Here is a 21,048-nt window from a genome sequence, read left to right on the forward strand (position 1 = left end):
TTTCCTATGCAGACACAATGGGCCAAATGACCTCCTTCTGTGCTGTAACAATTCTATGATTCTATAGTAATAGATGGTAGTACAAGTCTACAGTAAATACTTAAAGCACATTATGAAACATTACATACAATGATGAGGGTCTGTGTTGGGTCAGTTCCCCTTTATAATGTCATTTTTAGATGAAAGAAAAATTCTTCAACCTGTTTTTTTAGATTAGATTAGAGATACAGCACTGAAACAGGCCCTTCGGCCCACCGAGTCTGTGCCGAACATCAACCACCCATTTATACTAATCCTACATTAATTCCATATTCCTACCAAACATCCCCACCTGTTCCTATATTTCCCTACCACCTACCTATACTAGTGACAATTTATAATGGCCAATTTACCTATCAACCTGCAAGTCTTTTGGCTTGTGGGAGGAAACCGGAGCATCCGGAGAAAACCCACGCAGACACAGGGAGAACTTGCAAACTCCACACAGGCAGTACCAGAAATCGAACCCGTTTGAAGGACAAATTCAGCTGGCTTTGTATCGTGTTGCACTACTTTTGGCATTGATGTGTCATTTTGTAATTTATTACATTTTTTTTGTAATAGGCAATCCTACATCCAAATATGGTCACATGCAGTTGTCGAGCTGATGTAACCAGAGTATTACACAAACTTGTCTGCAAACATGCAAATATCATTAACAAATCAGTGGGGTTGGAGTGTAGTTATAGAGAGAAAAATGAAGGGGAAGGAGAAAAAATTAACTACAGTAAATGTTATATTGCCAATGGAGTACCAATAGACTGGGTTATAAAAGGTCATGTTTTGCAGTTCTTCATGGTTATGTGGTTTCTTATGAGAATTTAAAATGCTAATTTAAAATCTTCTTTTAAAGTTACGGAACAATGGACCAAGCGCATTTAGTAAAGCCATTTTAGACCTACACTGGCCCTACAGGTATAAGGATGCTTACCTGTTGTACATAATGGATTACACACCTGAAGGTCCTATGAACTGTACCTCAGATACAATTATCAACCCACTGAACTTAAAGGTAGATTTTACACTTTTATTTATCAATCCTTTCTAAGCATTGCAATTTTTAATATATTTGTTCTCAGGATCTGGCAAGGACAAACTTAATGCCCTGCTCTAGTTATGATGAAGCTGTGCAGTCCTTGTGGTGATAGTATTCCCATCATACTACTATTATGGGAAATTCCAATATTTTGATCCAGTATAATGAAGGAGCAACAATGTATGTCCAAGCCAGGATGGTGTATGACTTGGAGGTGATTAGTGTTCCCACAACATTGTAGCTCTTGCCTTCTTGGTGGTAGAGGTTGCAGAAGAGGAAGTCGCCGTCATAAGTAACCTTGGGAGATGCTGCATTGCATGTGGCAGCTATGGTATGCTGGTGGTGAAAGGGGTGGACATTGAACCCAGTTTCAGGGACATTGTTTAAGCAAACTGCTCTGTCCTGGATGGTGTCGAGCTACTTGATTGTTTTTGAAGATGCACCCATCTGGGCGAGTGATGAGTTTTCCATCGCATCCCTGACATAAATCTTGTTGATGGTGGAAGGGATTTAAGGGGTTAGGAAGAAAGCCATTTGTCACAGAGCACTGAGGCTCTGCCCTGCTCTTGTCACCACAGTGACACGGTTAGTCCAATTAAGCTTATGGTCAGTGGTGACCCTCAAGATATTGATAATGGGCGACTTGACAATGGTGGTGCCATTGAAGGTTATAGGGAGGTGGTGGAACTTTCTTTCGTTTGACATGGTTATTTCCTGGCACTTAATGCAGCTAACATTCATACTATTTTTTAATCCAAGTCTGAATGCTAGCTAGCTCCTGCTGTAGGCTGATATGTGTTGCTTCATTATAGGAGAGTTGTAAATGGAATTGAATATTGGAAAAACATCAGCAAACGTCCCACTCGTACCCTTAAGGTCATTCATAAAATTGCTGAAGTTGGTTGGGCTAAGGACACTTTTTTGAGCAATCCCTGTGGTGATGTCCTGTGGCTGTGATGAGCGGCCTCTGATAATCCCAGGCATTTTCCTTTCTGTCAGGTATGACTCCAGACACTGGAGCAATTTCCCTTTGACTTCCGTTGATTTAAATTTTGCTCGTGTTCCTTGGTAACATACTTGGTTAAATGGTGCCTTGATATCCAGGGCAGCTGCTGTTGCATCCATCTTGATCAAGGCTGTGATGAGGTCTGAAGCTTTGTGATTCTGGTTGAGGCCAAATTGAGCATTAGTGACCAAGGGCTGGATTTTCATTATGGAGGCAGTAAACAGGAACCGGGTCTGGTTTTGGTTCAGAAGCCTGCTTTCTTCGGGAAACTGATTCAGATTGCAATTTTCAAATGGGTAAGCCCTTAATTGGCATGGAAGCAGGTTTCCTGTCCACTCAGAGCCAGTGGGATTGAAAATGAAGGTGGGTTAGATCAAGTGACTCATGTAGATACTTTACAGCAGCCATCACTGAGGCTGCTGGTTGTCATGAGGGAGAGATCTGCATTTTGTGCCAAAAGCTTCCACTGCACCAGAAGGAAGTGAGATATCACAGGAGAGCTGGAGTCCTGGCATTAGGGACAGGGCAAACCCTCACATCATTGATGCCCACCTGGATCTAATGCTGTAGGCCGTGACGGAGAGGAGGGAGGTCCTCTTCCCAGATGGTGGCAGGAGGAGGCCACCTCTTCATGCAGCATGGGCACCTCTCTGTTCAGTATTTTCCCCCTCTGCCCCCTCTTCCTCCTTCTCTTACCTCCTGCTCCTATCCCCAATGAGCTTTCTCCTTCCAGGGCCTCACTGTTCTCAAGGTCCACACCTCTGATATGGACAGCGCAGCAGACCGCCACAATGACCGTGACCCTTGCAGGAGGGTATTGGAGGGTGCCACCCGACCATTCCAGGCACCAGAATCACATCTTCAGAAGCCTGATGGCCTGCTTAATTTAATTTTACTGAGCAGGTGGCATTGGTACTATCACCCATGTGCCTCTGTCTGGGGCTCCTGTTGACAGGTCAGCAGCCATCTCTTCAAGGGATTTCCCTTGTCCCGTTGGATTCTTCCACGCACTTTGTGGATTGGAGTGAAGGACTGAGGCAGCCTGGATTGGCAGAGAATGAAGGAGTCATGGCAGCTGCCAGGAAAGTGAGCGCACACTTGGAGGAAGCATGTTTTGTTGTCGCAGACCAGATGGACATGGAAACAATGGAAGCCCTTCCTGTTGATGTATCTCGCTAGCTGGTTGTTTGTTGCCTTGATGGCCACATGGCGCAATCGATGATGCCCTTCGCCTGGGGGTATCCAGCAATAGAGGCGAAACTGACTGCGAGATGCCACCTAGGTGCCCAGCTGATCCTTGGAATGACCAGGCTGCATAGAAGTTTAAGGTGAAGGGAACCTCGACGGCAGCAGGTAGGGGAATGCCATGGGGACCATGAGGCCTCAGGTCATTGTGGATCAGGGCATAGAGGTCCGAGACCATTTGCCTGGATAGGCACGGGCTCCTACTGCACTGATGCTCTGTTATTTGCATGTAGCTGACTCTTGGGCTCTGCACCCAGTGCCTTGGGTAGCGCTGCCTTCCCTTTGCAGTCCCCGCTGTTCTCCTCTGGCTTCCTGCTGTCCAGGAGGTTGCATATCCCGCAGCTCATCCTGGCTGCTGTCCAGTGTCAGAAGTAGCCTGTTCCCAACTGAACCTCCTCAGCTGAGCTTTGTGTGTTCACCAGGCCTTCCCCTGCCAGCCCAAGCTGCCCCAGTGACGCCAGTGGCCTCACATCATTCTCCATATTCCTGACACTCTCCACTGAGAAAAGCAAGTCTTACAGCTGCAGCAATGGCTACCCTGAGCACTTCTGAAGTAGCAGAGCTTCAGTTTGTGCCTCTGCATTCTGTTAATCAGCCCTTCCTATCGTCCTCATGGCCCTTCGCCTTGTTTATGTCTTCAGAATCCCCAAATGGCTTCTTCCCTGTTCCCACCTATTAAAGTTGAAAACGACTGCTTACAAGCCTGTGAATAAGTTCTTAATTGGAGGCGTGTGCCCAACCCGTTCCCTCACTTCTGGCAGCCCTTTGAAAATAGTTTCGTCTTCCGGAGGCGGCAGGACCCAATGTCAACCTGCAAGAACGCGATCTTCAAATTATGCGCACAGCCGCTCTTGTCCACAGCAGACTTTAAAAATCCAGCCCCACGTTTTTGGTGAATATGCGTCACTTCGTGGCACTACTGATGATTCCATATATTACTTTACTGATGATGGGAAGGGGCTGATAGGGTGGTAATTGGCCATGTGAAATTTACCCTCTTTTTCTCTGAATAGGGCAAATCTTGGCAATATCTCATATCGTCAGATAGATGCCTGTGTCATAACTGTATTGGAACAGCTAGGCTAAAGAAGTAGCCAGCTCTGGCAGGCAGGTCTTCACTACAAAAGTTACAATGTTGTCAAATCGCATAGACTTTGCTGTGTCCAGTGCACTCAGTTGCTTCTTAAAGCCATGTGGAGTGAATTGAATTAACTGGACACTGGCATCTATGCTAGTAATCTTGAGAGGGTAATGAGTAAGGTCGTCCGAACTTTTGGCTGAAGACACTTGCAAACATTTCAGCCTTGTCTCTTGCACTCACATGCAGGGCTCAAACTAGGTTACGGATGGGAATGTTCATAGCATCTCTTCCTTTTGTTAGTTGACTGGTTGTCCACCACCATTTTTATGGATTTGTTGTGATCAGTGTGATTGTGGGACATCTTAGCACTTTCTATAGCCTGTTCTTTTGGTGTTTAACATGTAAGTAGCCCTGTGTAGTAGCTTCACTAGATTCATACCTCATATAAGGTATGTCAAATGCTGTTCCTGGCACACCCTTCTGTACACTGCATTGAATGAAAGTTGGCTTCTTGGCTTGATTGTCATAGAGTCATAAAGTTATACAGCACTGAAACAGGTCCTTTGGCCCATCGTGTCCGTGCCAGCCATTAAGCACCTATCTATTCTAATCCCATTTTCCAGCACTTGCCCCATAACCTTGTGTGCTATGGCGTTTCAAGTGCTCATCTAAATACTTCTTAAATGTTGAGGATTCCTGCCTCTACCACCCCTTCAGGTGGTGTGTTCCAGATTCCAACCACCCTCTGACTGAAATTATTTTTCCTCAGATCCCCTCTAAACCTCCTGCCCCTTACCTTAAATCTATATCCCCTGGTTATTGACAGCTCCACTATGGGAAAAAGTTTCTTCCTATCCACCCTATCTATGCCCCTCATAATTTTCTTCCTATCCACCCTATCTATGCCCCTCATAATTTTGTATACCTCAATCATGTCCCCCCTCAGCCTTCTCTGCTCTAAGGAAAATAACCCTAGCCTATCCAGTCTCTCTTCAGAGCTGAAATGTTCCAGCCCATCTCCTTTGCACCTTCTCCAGTGGAATCACATCCTTCCTATAGTGTGGTGACCAGAACTGTACACAGTACTCCAGCTGTGGCCTAACTAGCATTTTATACAGCTCCATCATAACCTCCCAGCTCTTATATTCTATGTCTCGGCTAATAAAGGCAAGTATCCCATAAGCCTTTCCTAACCACCTAATCTACCTGAGCTGCTGCCTTCAATGTTCTATGGACAAGTATACCAAGGTCCCTCTGACTTTCTGTACTTTCTAGGGTCCTACCATCCATTGTGTATTCCCTTGCCTTGGTAGTCCTCCCAAAATGCATCACCTCACACTTCTCAGGATTAAATTCCATTTGCCACAGCTCCACCCATCTTACCAACTCATCCCATCGATGAAGGGTCACTGACCCGAAACGTTAACTCTGCTTCTCTTTCCACAGATGCTGCCAGACCTGCTGAGTGGTTCCAGCATTTCTTGTTTTTATTCTAAGATATCATCCCTCCTTACTGCAGTAATTGACTCCTTAATCAATAGTGCAAGGCCACCGCCTCTTTTCACCCCCCCACCACCTTGTCACACCTGAAGATTCTATACCCTGGAATACTGAGCTGCCAGTCCTGCACTTCCCTCAACCATGTCTCTGTGATAGCAATAATATCATTTTCCCATGTGTTAATCAATGCCCTCAATTCATCTGCCTTACTTGTAAGACTCCTTGCATTACAATAGATGCAATCCAGCCTTGCATTATTCGCTTGTGCCTTAACAGGTCTATATTTGCTCTGTCTTCCAGACTGACAGTTTCTCTTCAATATGTGACTGTGCATCACCCCCTACTGTACCTCCACTCTGTATCCCACCCCCCTGCCAAATTAGTTTAAACCCCACCCCCAACAGCACTAGCAGACCTCCCTGCAAGGATGTTGGTCCCGTTCACTTCAGGTGCAACCCGTCCGACTTGCACAGGTCCCACCTTCACCAAAAACAGACCCAGTCATCCAGGAAACTAAAGCCCTCCCTCCTGGAGCAACTCTTCAACCACGCATTCACTTGCTCTATCCTCCTATTCCTATACTCAGTAGCACATGGCACTGGGAGTAATCAAGAGGTTATGACCTTAGAGGTCCTGCTTTTTAATCTGCTACCTAGCTCCCTAAATTCTTGTTGCAGGACCTCATCCCTCTTTCTGAAAATGTCGTTGGTACCAATGTGAACCACAACCTCTGATTGTTGGCCCCCCCACCCCCCCCCTTCAGAATGTCCTGCAGCCGTTCAGTGACATCCTTGACCCTAGCACCAGAGAGGCAACATACCATCCTGGAGTCATGTTTGCAGCCACAGAAATGCCTATCTGTACCCCTTACGATAGAATCCCCTTTCACTATAGCTCTCCCACTCTTTTCCTCCCCTCCTGTGCAGCTGAGCCACCCATTATGCCACAAACTTGGCTCTTGCTGAATTCCCCTGAGAAGCTATCTCCCCCAACAGTATCCAAAGCGGAAAATCTGTTAGGGGGGAGATGGACCCAGGGGACTCCTGCACTACCTGCCTAGTTCTTCTACTCTGCCTGGCAGTCACCCATTCCCTTCCTGCCTGAGCAGTCTACCTGCGGTGTGACCACCTCCCTGTACATGCTATCCACGATGATCTCAGCCTTGCGGATGCTTCACAGTGTCCTCAGCCCCTGCTCCAGATCTGAAACGTGGATTTCGAGTAGCTGTTTAGCTGCCTTGCCATGACTTACACTTAATTTACTTGCGTAAATTACTCAAAAATTCAAGATTATTCAAACTAGGGACCTTGCTTCCCTAAAAAAACACTACTTACTATATAAAACAGAGTGAGGGATATGCCAAGCCATGTGGCTACAGATTATGGTGGTATACAGTTTTGATGCACATGAACAGAATCTAATGTCTACTGTTTGAAGTAAAATCTCCCAAAAGTTTAAATCTCCCATGACATTGCATATGGAAAGTCAAGACCAAGTGTATTCTTCAGGAGAAGAGGGACTCGGGTACTTGGCATTATAGATTGAGGAGCAGGAAATCGCAACTGGCGTATAATATAGCACCACTACTGACGGGAGGTTGAGGCGCTTGACCACAGAAATGTGGATGCAGGAAATTATAATGGGAAAAATTTGGTAGAAAAATGTGACATTGGGAAGTAATAGTTTGCAGACACAGTAGATGTAAATGTAAGATATTTAATATATACAATAAGAAATGGTCCAGTGACTTTATTTTACTAATTTCATTACTTTTGTTGCAGACTGCAGATTCAACAGCAAACCAAACGACATCTCCAAATACAAGTCCAGAAAATCAGCACCATGTAAAACGCAGAGAGGCAAATGAATTAGAGGGGGTTGAGGTGCTGGTATGTATCCAGTGAAGTAATTAGATAATTCTAATGTGAAAAACCACTGCTGTGAATTTAGTTGAGTTAGGGGAATGGAAGAAACATCATTCTGATAAAACCTAATCTTCTAGTCCTCTGGAGTTCATGTGATGTCAAACTATGAGCATAAGTTATTCAACTTCCATATTTGTTTCCTCTATCATAAAGACACTGATTCATGCTGGCTTATGATTCCATACGTACCAGCAACTCTGTATTATTTGAGTATTCTTTACAATTGAGCCTCGACAATGACGGTCAACAAGCTATCAAACCATGGAGGCATCACAGCAAAGTCCAATTCTGCCCTTATTGCATATTCACACATGCCTTCATAAAGCTCACTGAATAGCGATGATGAGTGGAAGCTGACAACACATTCTTTTCTTTCCTAGTCTGGGAACACTGCCCCACAACTAACTGGTTGAAATGAGTTAACTAGCACTGTGTGTTACATGTACATTTTGTCACTGAGCTATCTGGCAATCGCTCAAGCAGTTGCTGAACATCAGAACTTTGATGTTAGCTTCTTTTCATGCACTTCTGTTATTTTCTATATATATTGCCATGTGGATTTTTCAGTTGAAATGTTTATTTGTTAAAGTTCCAGGATCACCTGCTGTTTCGAGGAGGCGTTATATAGGAGTTATAAAGAGGAGAAGTGTGAAGTATTGGATACGATAAGCATGAGGAGAGAGCAAGTACTAGAGGGTCTGATATCCTTGAAAGTTGATAAATCACCAGGGCCAGATAGATTGCATCCCAGGTTGTTAAAGGAAGCTAGGGAGGAAATAGCGGAAGCGCTGAGGATCATCTTCAAATCCTAACTGGATTTGGGCGAGATGCCAGAGGATTGGAGGTCTGGGAGCATTATACCGTAGTTTAAAAAGGGTGTGAGGGGTAGGCCAAATAATTGTAGGCTGGTCAGTCTGACCTCGGTGGTGGGTAAATTATTAGAATCAATTCTGAGAGACAGGATAAACTGCCACTTAGAAAGGCAGTGATTAATCAGGGATAGTCTGCATGGATTTGTTAAGGGAAGATCATGTCTTACTAACTTTATTTAGTTTTTTGAGGAAGTAAAAAGGAGGATTGATGAGGGTGGTGCAGTGGATGTGGTCTGCATGGATTTTAATAAGATATTTGACAAGGTCCCACATGGCAGACTGGTCAGTAAAATGAAAGTCCATGGGATATGTGGCAGGTTGGATCCAAAATTGGCTCATTGACAGGAAACAAAGGGTAGTAGTCGACAGATGTTTTTGCAAATGGAAAGGGGTTTCCAGTGGAGTTCCACAGGGCTCAGTGTTGGGTCCCTTGTTGTTTGTGGTATATATTAATAATTTGGACTTAAATGTGGGAGGCATGATTGGGAAATTTGCTGATGACTCAAAAATTGGTCATGCAGTTGATAGTACAGAGGATAACCATAGACTCCAGAATGATATCAATCGTTTGGTTGAGTGGGCAGAAAAGTGACAAAAGGAATTCAATCCAGAGAAGTGTGAGGTAATGCATTTGGGGAGGGCAAACAAAGCAAGGGAATACACTATAAATGGGAGGTTATTGAGAGGGGTAGAAGAAGTGAGAGATCTTGGAGTCCATGTCCACAGGTCCCTGAAGGTGTCAGGATAGGTAGATAGAGTGGTGAAGAAGGCATATGGAATGCTTTCCTTTTATTGGCTGAGGTAAAGAATACAAAAGCAGGGATGTAATACTGGAACTGTATAAAAAGCTGGTTAGGCCCCAGCTGGAATATTGCTTACAGTTCTGGTCACCATATTACAGGAAAGACATAATTGCTCTGGAGAGAGTACAGAGGAGATTTACAAGAATGTTGCCAGGGCTTGAAAGTTGCAGCTATGAGGAAAGATTGGATAGGCTGTCGCTGTTTTCCTTAGAACAGAGGAGGCTGAGGGGTGACTTCATTGAGGTGTACAAAATTATGAGGAGCCTAGATAGAGTAGACAGGAAGGACCTGTTTCCCCTAGCAGAGAGGTCAATTACCAGGGGGCACAGATTTAAGGTGATTGGTAGAAGGATTAGAGGGGACATGGGAAAAAACTTTTTCACCCAGAGGGTGGTGTGTGTCTGGAATTCACTGTCAGGAACAGTGGTGGAGGCAGAAACCCTCAATTCATTTAAAAAGTACCTGGACATGCACCTAAAGTGCTGTAACCTGCAAGGCTACGGACCAGGTGCTGGAAGGTGGGATTAGATTGGGCGGCTTGTTTTTTTCAGCTGGTGGGCTAAATGGCCTCCTTCTGTGCTGTAATTTTTCTATGGTTCTATAGCTGAGTATCAGTGGACTGCTGATTGACATGGAAGACATCACTTTTTTGTTAATGGCTAAGCAAAGAAGAAATATCTTTGTACTATCATTTAAAATCGATTACTTTAAGTGCAACACCATTTGTGTTGCTGCTGGGGGGAAACCAGTATTATAAAAGGAAAATTGGGTAAGATTTTAATAATTCTAAATTGTGAAAATATGATGGTCATTACAGCAGCCTTCAACATTTAAAAAAAGCTCTTTGATGAATGGCAATTTCAGATACAGTTAATTTTCTAATTGCACGTAATACATTTGAAACTCCTTTATATTGATTGGAGGGGTTAGCAGATGTGAATAAAAACTAAAAGATGAGTTGTGAGGAGGTATGGAAATGCAGATGGATTTAAGGAGGAAATTAGAGATTAGGGCCAAGTTGAGGCACAAAAATACTTGCCTCCATTTTGAAGCTGTGTTTTCAGAAGTGTCTCCAAGTATTAGTATTATACAAGTAGAAATCGAGAGAAACGTTTTTTATTCTTTCATGGGATGCGAGCGGCACTGGCAAGGCCAGCATTTGTTGCTGATCCCTAATTACCTTAGAGAAGGTGGTGGTGGTGAGCCACTTTCTTGAACCACTGCAGTCCGTGTGATGTAGGTACACCCACAGTGCTGTTAGGAAGGGAGTACCAGGTTTTTGACCCGGCGACTGAAGAAACGGTAATATAGGTCCAAGTTAGGATGATTTGTGACTTGGAGGGGAACTTGCATGTGGTAGTGTTCCCATATGTCTGCTGCCCTTCTCCTTCTAGGTGGTAGAGGTCGAGGGTTTGGAAGGTGCTGTTGAAGGAGGCTTGGCAAGTTGCTGCAGTGCATCTTGTACATGGTACACACTGCTGCCATTGTGCGTCGGTGGTGGCAGGAGTGAATGTTTGTGGTGGTTGGGGTGCCAATTTTTACCTTAAAAAGTAGCTCTCTGGAGAGAGAGAGAGAGAGAGAGAGAGGGGGGGCGATCACAACATCATCACAAAAAGCCTGTTCAGCTGAGAGCTGTGAGAGATTCAGCAAAAAACAAAGAAGGAGCACTGCTGCAAATTCTACCCTTCAAAACAGTGGAGCAGAGAGCTGAAAGTTATCACCACTTCCAGACTGAAGTCTCAACCACCAGAAAATCTACAAACAACCCAGGCTTGCAACTTAGAGAAACTGTCCTCCAAGAAGATTCAACAGGGTTACTGTGAACCCTGATCACCTACCTCACTTCAAACCACTTACCATTTTCCTCTCTATCTATCTATTCTTGTGTGTGTATGTGTGCGAATGAATGCGTCCGTCGGTGCGGTTGCGAGCATTTCGCGAATGAATATTGTTCAATAACTTGTTAATCTTCTGGTTTAAATCTACAAGAAAATCTGTCACTGTCTGTTTATTTGCCAAATAAAAGACAAGGGGTTAAAACCCTATTAACAAAACCACTTGCTGTGGTCAGTTGGGAGATGAACAGTGGGGAGTACCCACACCCCTTACCACCTGGCTGTAACGATTTATACATAATATAAAATCTATACTGAATCAGCAATTTTTTTTCAAGTAACTTATCTGTGATATTTCCCTTTTAATGAAAGATATATTAAATAAAGCTAAAAGTTAATTCTTTATTATTCTCTAATCTGTAAATTTGAACAGTATAATTGGAAAAATAAATACCTTTTCAAGTGTCCATACCAATTCAGATGTGTATTTTTGTAGAACAAATCTAAGGAAACATATAGTCAGTGAATTCAAATCTAATGATGTCTCCTGTTGATTTCCATAGGGATGTGGCAAAGCAGAATGTTTGAAAATAAACTGTCAGATTGGCAAACTAGAAAGAGGCAAGAGTGTAGTTCTGCATATCAGGTCACGAATGTGGGCTGAAACATTCATGAAGGTGAGTGACAGTTTTGAATTAGACTTTTTTTTTACAGTCTGAATCAATAATTCTATTTCATCTCTTCCTATAATTATTTTGCACAGTTTTATTTCTCTTAGTGTTATGTGAAGTAACTTGTCACTTTAAAAGGATGATATGTCACTTATTGGATCTTATGGAAAATTTCATGAGATATATATACATCATCAAAATATATATCCTTTTCATTTCTCTTGACTGTGAATAGAAAGAGAATCAGTCCTACTCCTTGATGGCTTCTGCATCATACAGTGTCATAGAAATGCCATACAAAAACTTCTCTGCAGAACTTCCCACTGGGTCCATTGTGGTAAGTGCCTGTTTTAGATCTATTAATATTTTTGAAAATAAAACTCATCTATTTTATAAATCATTTTTAACCATTTTTTTTATTATGTAGGTTACCACCTTAGTGACCTGGGACAAGGTAACAACTCCTACCCCAGTGCCAGTTTGGGTTATTATACTGGCACTCCTAGCTGGTTTACTCCTCCTAGCTCTCTTGGTATTTGTCATGTATAAAGTAAGTACTACACTTTGTCAAGCTTCTTGTAGTTTTAATCAACCTGCGTTGAAAATTACAGAAATATCATTGGATAATAGACCCTCAATTAAACTGCCTTTCAATCATGTGAGATAAAATATAATGAGGAAATGTCATACAAAACTTTCTCTAGTCTTAAAGGATCCATAATTCAGCATCTATAAATACAAATGCAAGTCAGAAAGTAAGAGCAAATTTCACTTAAAACAGGTTTGAAACAACATACAGAATCTTATGGAGGATCTTTTACTCTGTAGTTATAGACATGATAAAAGAGATTAAACCAAGTTTTGGGGTGTATATTTTAATCTTCTAACATCACTGTTCATCACAGCAAAGCTATATCTACTGGTTTCTTTGTAATATATTGGGCTAGATTTTGCAGTCAGCAGTGAAGCAATGATGCTCGCCACTGACAAAGAAGCTGCCTACAAAGATCTAATGATCTCTAGCATGGACTTCCCCTTTCCCAATTGGCAGTTTAAATCTGGTACCAAGTCAAAGGAATCTCCAGGCGTTCAGTAGCCAATCACATTGAAGTATTCACACAGACCGCAAACCAGGAAGTTAAAAGCACTTTATCTTTTTTAATCTAAATTTTCAGATAATAAATGAATGATTACAGATCAGTTGTATGTGGACATGCAGTTCATATGCAGAGTTCAGATCTCCTGCCAGTACTAAAGAATACAGCAGAGTTCTCAAGTACTCAGTCAGCCCAAGGATGGCTAGTCGGAGCAGTCATTCAATATAAAAGATACAATACAATAATAACTTAAACTTAAAATAGCACCTTTGGTGTTTTGAATGAGCTTCAGGACTCTGGCTTCTGTTGTGTGCTTCCAGCCTACCTCCCATTTCAGGCCCAAAAATGGGCTGAAACATATTTTGATCACCTTGAATGCTGCTAATTTCCACAACAATCAGACTAAGCTTATTTGCCTTGGGTAACTTGGCTGCTATCTGCAGGCACACCTGCAGTGAACCATATGGGCAGAAAAGGCATTGGCAGGCAAGATTACCAGGGCAATCAACATTTCTTTGCTTCTGGCTCTATCCAGTCTAGTACAAGGATCATCTGCACCATCAGCCAGTGTTCTGTCCACCCACCAATACATTTATTTGCTAATTAAACTTTCTAGCATTCATATATGGGCCTGGTAAATTACATCATAGGCTAAATTTTCTATGGCAACTCCCTAACGTTTTGCCATTTTTTTTCTGCACCTTTTTTCAGATCTTGCTGTTAGTTAATCTCAGCACTGTGTGCACTGACATTTCCAGCTGTGTGCTTTTTAGTCTTCCCACAATGCAATTTTAGCTCTATTCACACAACTCCCCACCCCCCAATGCCCCACCAATCAGCGCCATGTGTCAGTTCCAATATAGGCTGGGAGTGCACCTACATATCTCTGAATATATTAAATTGGCCGACCACAGGAGATCCCATGAGTTGATGTTTAGAATCCTATGAATTGAAATTTAGTGGTAGGAATTTTGTACAGACTGAATGTTAGTCAGGCAGATTATACTGTTTACACAAATGCAGTGGACAGGGGCACTAGTGTCATGACAAGCCAGGTGCATCACTGCAGGAAAGACCACCCAATAGCCTAGCTATTGCCATGTGAAATGCAAGAGTGCCCACTCAACATTTGAACTTTGCAGGTGTGCAGTCCTCTTTGTAGATGATAACATTCTGATCACAATCCCCAAATGTGGTTAAATTCAAAACGTGAAAAGATCTTGCATTTATTATGTTAGAGCATTATATTGTAGGGGTGTAACATATTGTTCTGATATCACCTTGGATCCCAGCTTTCCCACTGAGATCAAAGAGTCTTGATTCTCACTTGTGACTTATAGCTTACGGAAAAAAACTTTTGATATTTTTAAAAAGAAGTTTTAAATATTTTCATTTAAAAGCCAGGTTGTTTGCTTAGAGATAAGGGGAGTTCAAGATCCTGGGACCTTGCAGTGCTCTCTTTCTACATTTTTAGCAGAATTGTAGTAGAAGAACCATATATCATTTCCCAGCTCATTATGGTGAACTGTGCAGGACTTTGTAAAGATCAGAGCCTTGGTGCCCATCCCTTACAAGGCAAGTGATTTTGGAGGAGGTGGGAACTTCCAACATTGGCAGTTCAGCTTTCCTCGTTTCAGTCGCGAGAAGTAGGATCAGCAGTTGGTATGCCCAGTGAGAAAAAGCCTACTGAAGGGTGAATATGGAACCTATCATTGGGTCCAGCCTGGGATTGTGGTCTAAACCCTAACCACTTTCCCCAGCCTGGCCATCTATTCCACCCTGCTTCACAAGATGAATTTCCAAGATGTATGTCTAGTGGTGTGGTTGCATATTGGTGTTATTTAAATCAAGTGAACTACAGTCTGTAAATTTTGTTTTAGTTCGGTTTTTTCAAACGTGTCCGACCGCCACGCAAAGATTCCATTGAACGGCAGCAACTCCAGCCACAGGAAATGAATGGAGATGGGGCTGCAGAAACTTAAATGCCACTTGTGTTTAAACAAACTGCCTGGAACTCAAATTACTCCAAACCCTGGACTTGAAGTGAACAACTCAACTAACATGGAATGAAATGAACTGCCAAGAATGCAGTCTGCAATAGCATCTTTATTTGTATTGACATGGTAGTAGGTACAAGTATTGAGCAAGAGCAATATAAAATTAGCTTTGCTGGTTCCTACTGATGTGGTTCATGTATTCTCATTGCACTGATTAGCACTTCAAAATCTGCATAATACTGCAGGTTCAAAATGGTGAAATTCATTGCCATTGTTGCTGTTATAGCAACCTGTGTTTTAAATTTTAACTTGAAGTGCAATATCACAGCAAGTTAGATCCTCACTGAAAAACAAATCATTAAAAGTCATTTAAGAACAAGTCCTCTTAAATGTATTAATTGTTGATTTAACATATCTTTTTATAGTATTGCATGACTGTTGTCAATATATTTGGATGAAAGCAAAATGGTTTTACAATGAGATTGTATATTAAAAAGTTTTGGAATGTGATTTTATTGCCCATATTGGGTGAATAGAGGGTAATATGTTCTATAGGTTTGTCACTTTTTATTTTGGTTAACATTGAGATTAGTGAGCAGGTGTATGATGCACTATAGTGAACTAGTTTAATACTACTTACTGTGGACCCTTCTTACCAGAAACATTTTTTTCCCCTTGGTTGCACTGTATTACCTAGTAAACACAATCCAGTCTGTTACAGACGTCTGTGTTACAACATTGAAAACCTAAATGTAATTGCAAGAAATGTAGTGCCCCAAAATAAGAGACAACAGATTATCACAATATGTTATATATTTTTTATATCCAATTTGTACAAATTGGCCGATTTGGAATCAGCAACCAAGTTATATTGCAGTTCTTAAAAAAAAAAAAATTGCTTACATTTGGGAAATATGCTGGTTGATTACTAATGATGCTACATTTAATCAAAGGAAAATGCACAAATGTTTTCAAGATTCTTTTAGGATCAGTCTGTGTCACTGTAGGTTTAAAATAAGGCAAAAGGGAAGTAAGTGTTTTTACCCTGTTTTATCTTTTAAGATTCACATTTGTTCTTTAATAGCTTACATATGTATTTGGGTGACTGTATTTCATGGCTTTTAAAGGGAATAAATGGGGTATGAATTTCAAGAGTCTGTGTCATTCTTTTAAACCAAAACGTTGCTGATTCACTTTGCAACACAACTTGATCATGGGATCCTTTTCAGTTAAACTATGGATTAATAGCACTTGAATTTTCCAAAAGTCGGGCATCCTCATGTGGTAAAAGACAGTCTGATTTTGGTGAATAGATGGAACCATTGAGCTGATCCAAATGAAACAAATCTATGTACTGAATCCTGTTACTACCAAGATGTCTTATCCCACAGGGACAGCATCACTTCTGCAGTTATACAGTTACTGTTAAGGACAATGTCCACCCTACACTGTTTATATAACAGCAATTTTGGTCTGTTCCGTGGGAATGAGACTCCACACTACCTAAGTACCTTGATGTCCTGGGCTGTCTGTGGGATCAGCACACGATGAGTTAAAACAACTTTCTGCTGAACATGGGATGCACTGTGTAAGTGGGCCTAAGGCCAGGATATTTTCTCAGATAAGGAAGGTGATAGAATGTGTGAAAGTCATTCAGTCACGATGGTCTGGAATATGTTAGCTTTGTCACTTGGGAAGAGCTTAAGAGGGCAGTATAACCATGGCAACAGGGTGATTGAAAGCAATTGAGAAGGGCTAAGTGCATTTTGCAGGTTCTATATTGTTATTCTGTTGTCACTTGTATGTCTCTTTGTATTATGATTTATTGGGGGTATGCATGGAATGTAGAGATAAACAGTAAAATTAGTATAAGAAGTGTAGGAGAGACTCTGTATGCTGCACTCATACTGGAATCATAATGTAAGATGTACCTGAACACTCAATGCTGCAATTGTGAAGTATAAAGTCTCAATAAAGACCTGATGCTGCATTGTTACAACTGCATGAGTGTGTACTATGGTGTTTAACTAGTTGAATTAGAACAAGGAAGCAGTCCAACATGTTCCAATTTTAATAGCTCAAGGATCTAGTGCATGCACCATATCCAAAACAAGTTCAATGCCCATGTACATACTACCACACAATCATCTTGAAATGATGTGCCACTGCCCAGAGATCAAGAACATGAGATGATTAACAACTTGACAAAGATGGCTCCATTCACATGTTATTTTCACTAATGTTCTGTATGGACTTTACTGCCACTGAGACACAAGGGAAAGCCCTCAACTGTTAACAGTTATAAGCTGGTGGTAGCAATGTCCTCTCATGGATAAGCCTTGGAATGCGATGATAGCTGGTGTTTTTTTTAAATTTAGAGATACAGCACTGAAACAGGCCCTTCGGCCCACCGAGTCTGTGCTGACCATCAACCACCCATTTATACTAATCCTACACTAATTCTATATTCCTACCACATCCCCACCTGTCCCTATATTTCCCTACCACCTACCTATACTAGGGGCAATTTATAACGGCCAATTAACCTATCAACCAGCAAGTCTTTGGCATGTGGGAGGAAACCGGAGCACCCGGAGGAAACCCACGCAGACACAGGGAGAACTTGCAAACTCCACACAGGCAGCACCCAGAATTGAACCCGGGTCGCTGGAGCTGTGAGGTTGCGGTGCTAACCACTGCAGCCACTGTGCCACCCTTATCTTTCTATACCAAAGCTAATCGCAGAATTATTACAGCACAGAAGGAGGCCATTCGACTATCGTGTCCATATCGGCTCTCCAAAAGAGCAATTCACTTAGTGCCATTCCCCCACCTTCTCCCTGTAACCCTGCATATTCTTCTTTCTCATTTAACAGTCTAATTCCTTTTTGAATGCTTCAATTGAACCTGCCTTCACCACACTCTCAGGCAGTGCATTCCAGATCGTAACCACTCGCTGCGTGAGAAAGTTTTTTCTCATGTCACATTTGCTTCTCAGCAATTATTTTAAATCCAACGGATACTTCTGCCTATGTTTATGACCCTAGCCCCTAAAGTTATACTTTAATAACTCATGGCTGATGTCATTACTGTCACTTTTCCCCATACATAAACACTTTTCGCATCAAAAGACCTCTCACCATACTTCAAAGCCAAATCGTTTATTTTGGAGAGCCTATTGATCCATGCTGCAAAGATATTCGACTGTTAATCCTTTAACTCTCTACAATGTCCAGCAACATCTCATTACATATGGGAAAGTACTTAATTTTTGATGAGAAATTTCTTAACTATTCTGAACCTAAAAAGAGGAAGTGGGCTATTTACTAAGAGCAAATACATGCTTTCTGAGTTAACAAGAACTTGCATTTATATAATGCCTTTAATATTGTAACATCCCATGGCACTTCACAGGAGCATTATCAATCAAATTTGATACTGAGCCACATGAGGATATTAGGAGAGGTGACCAAAGGTTTGGTCAAAGAGGTAGGTTTTAAGCAACATCTTAAAGGAGAGAGATGGTGTGGTTCACAAATCATAGAGAGATACAGCACTGAAACAGGCCCTTCGGCCCACCAAGTCTGTGCCAACCATCAACCACCCATTTATACTAATCCTACATTAATCCCATATTCCCTACCACATCGCCACCATTCTCCTACCACCTACTACAGTAGGGGCAATTTACAATGGCCAATTTACCTATCAACCTGCAAGTCTTTGGCTGTGGGAGGAAACCGGAGCACCTGGCAGAAACCCATGCGGTCACAGGGAGAACTTGCAAACACCGCAGAGGCGGTACCCAGAACTAAACCCGGGTTGCTGGAGCTGTGAGGCTGCAGTGCTAAGCACTGTGCCACCCCTTCAGAATCAGAATTGTTACAGCACAGAAGGAGGCCATTTGGCTCATCGTGTACACACTGGCTCTCTGAAAGAGCAATTCCAGCAGTCCCATTCCTCTGCCTTCTCCCCATAACCCTGCACATTCTTCCTTTTCAAATAACTGTCTGATTTCCTTTTGAATGCTTCAATTGAACCTGCCTCCACCACATTCTCAGGCAGTGCATTCCAGAACTTAACCACTCGCTGCATGAAAACGTTTTTCCTCCTGTCACTTGTGCTTCTCTTACCAAATACTTTAAATCTGTGCCCTCTCGTTCTCGATTCTTACACGAGTGGGAACAGTTTATCTCTATCTACTCTGTCCAAACCCCTCATGATTCTCTTCTCCAAAGAAAACAGTCATAACTTCTCCAATCTATCTTCCTAACTGAAATTCCTCATCCCTGGAACCATTCTCGTGAATCTTCTCTGTACTCTCTCCAATGCCCTCACGTCCTTCCTCCAGTACGGCACCCTGAATTGGACGCAATACTCCAGCTGAGGCCGAACTAGTGTCTTATACAAGTTCAACATAACTTCCTTGCTCTTGTACTCTATTACCTCTATTAATAAAGCCCAGGATACTGTATGCTTTATTAACTGCTCTCTCAACCTGTCCCACCACCTTTAATGACTTGTGCACATACATACCTAAGTCCCTCTGCTCCTGCACCCCCTTTAGAATTGTGCCCTTTATTCTATATTGTCTCTCCATGTTCCTCCTACCAAAATGAATCACTTCACGTTTCTCTGCATTGAACTTCATCTGCCACCTGCCTGTGGCCATTCCACCAACTTGTCTATGTCCTTTTGAAGTTCTATACTATCCTCCTCACAGTTCACAATGCTTCCAAATTTCTTATCATCTGCAAACTTTGAAATTGTGCCCTGTACACCAAGGTCTAGGTCATTTATATATCAGGAAAAGCAAGGGTCCCAAAACTGATCCCTGGGGAACTCCACCACAAGCTTTCCTCCAGCCCAAAAAACATCCATTAACCACTACTCTTTATCTCCTGTCATTCAGCCAATTTCGTAACCATGTTGCTACCGTCCCTTTTATTCCACGAGCTACAAGTTTGCTCACAGGTCTGTTGTGTGGTACTGTATCTAATGCCTTTTGGAAGTTGATGTACACCACATCAACAACATTGCCCTCATCAACCCTCGCTGTTACACTCTCAAAAAACTCCAAGTTAATTAAATATGATTTCCCCTTAAGAAATCCATGTTGGCTTTTCTTAATTAACTCGCATCTATCCATGTGACTATTGATTTTGTTGCAAATTATTTTTTTTAGAGGTTTTCCCACCACCTGACTGGCCTGTAGTTGCTAGACTTATCTTTACACCCTTTTTTGAACAAGGGTGTAACGTTTGCAATTCTCCCAGTCCTCTGGCACCTCCACTGAATTTAAGGAAGACTGAAAAATTATGGCCAATGCCTCAGTGATTTCCACCCTCACTTCCCTCAGTATCCTTGGATGCATCTCATCCGGCCCTGGTGCTTTATTACTTTAAGTTCAGACAGCTGATCTAATACTTCCTCTTTATCAATTTTAAACCCCTCTAGTGTCTGACTTTGGGATTTTCTTCTCCCTGCTGCTTTCACATGCATTCAAGACCTCTGAAGAAGGAATTTTCCACCACACAAGATCAGGGGGCAGGTTGTTCAACCTTGCCCGTCTAAGAGCGAAGTCCAAAGTACGGAAAGTCCTCATCAGGGAACTCCTCTTTGCTGACGATGCTGCTTTAACATCTCACACTGAAGAGTGCCTGCAGAGTCTCGTCGACAGGTTTGCGGCTGCCTGCAATGAATTTGGCCTAACCATCAGCCTCAAGAAAACAAACATCATGGGGCAGGACGTCAGAAATGCTCCATCCATCAATATTGGTGACCACACTCTGGAAGTGGTTCAAGAGTTCACCTACCTAGGCTCAACTATCACCAGTAACCTGTCTCTAGATGCAGAAATCAACAAGCGCATGGGAAAGGCTTCCACTGCTATGTCCAGACTGGCCAAGAGAGTGTGGGAAAATGGCGCACTGACACGGAA

The 21,048-nt window shown here is 42.4% G+C and overlaps 1 protein-coding gene across 1 annotated transcript in view; it reads left to right on the top strand.

Moving 5' to 3' along the window:
- itgav (integrin, alpha V) overlaps positions 1-16,259 on the top strand; it is a 136,548-nt gene extending 120,289 nt beyond the window's left edge. Inside the window, exons 25-30 of the mRNA XM_068035578.1 lie at positions 893-1,051; positions 7,689-7,796; positions 11,906-12,019; positions 12,249-12,350; positions 12,441-12,563; positions 14,991-16,259. Coding sequence (XP_067891679.1) covers positions 893-1,051; positions 7,689-7,796; positions 11,906-12,019; positions 12,249-12,350; positions 12,441-12,563; positions 14,991-15,092 — 708 coding nt within the window. The 3' untranslated portion in view covers positions 15,093-16,259. The remainder of the gene's footprint in view (positions 1-892; positions 1,052-7,688; positions 7,797-11,905; positions 12,020-12,248; positions 12,351-12,440; positions 12,564-14,990) is intronic.
- Positions 16,260-21,048: the final 4,789 nt, after the last annotated feature.

This window comes from Heterodontus francisci, chromosome 7 (genome assembly GCF_036365525.1).
Source record: "Heterodontus francisci isolate sHetFra1 chromosome 7, sHetFra1.hap1, whole genome shotgun sequence".
In the NCBI taxonomy this organism is placed as follows: domain Eukaryota; kingdom Metazoa; phylum Chordata; class Chondrichthyes; order Heterodontiformes; family Heterodontidae; genus Heterodontus; species Heterodontus francisci.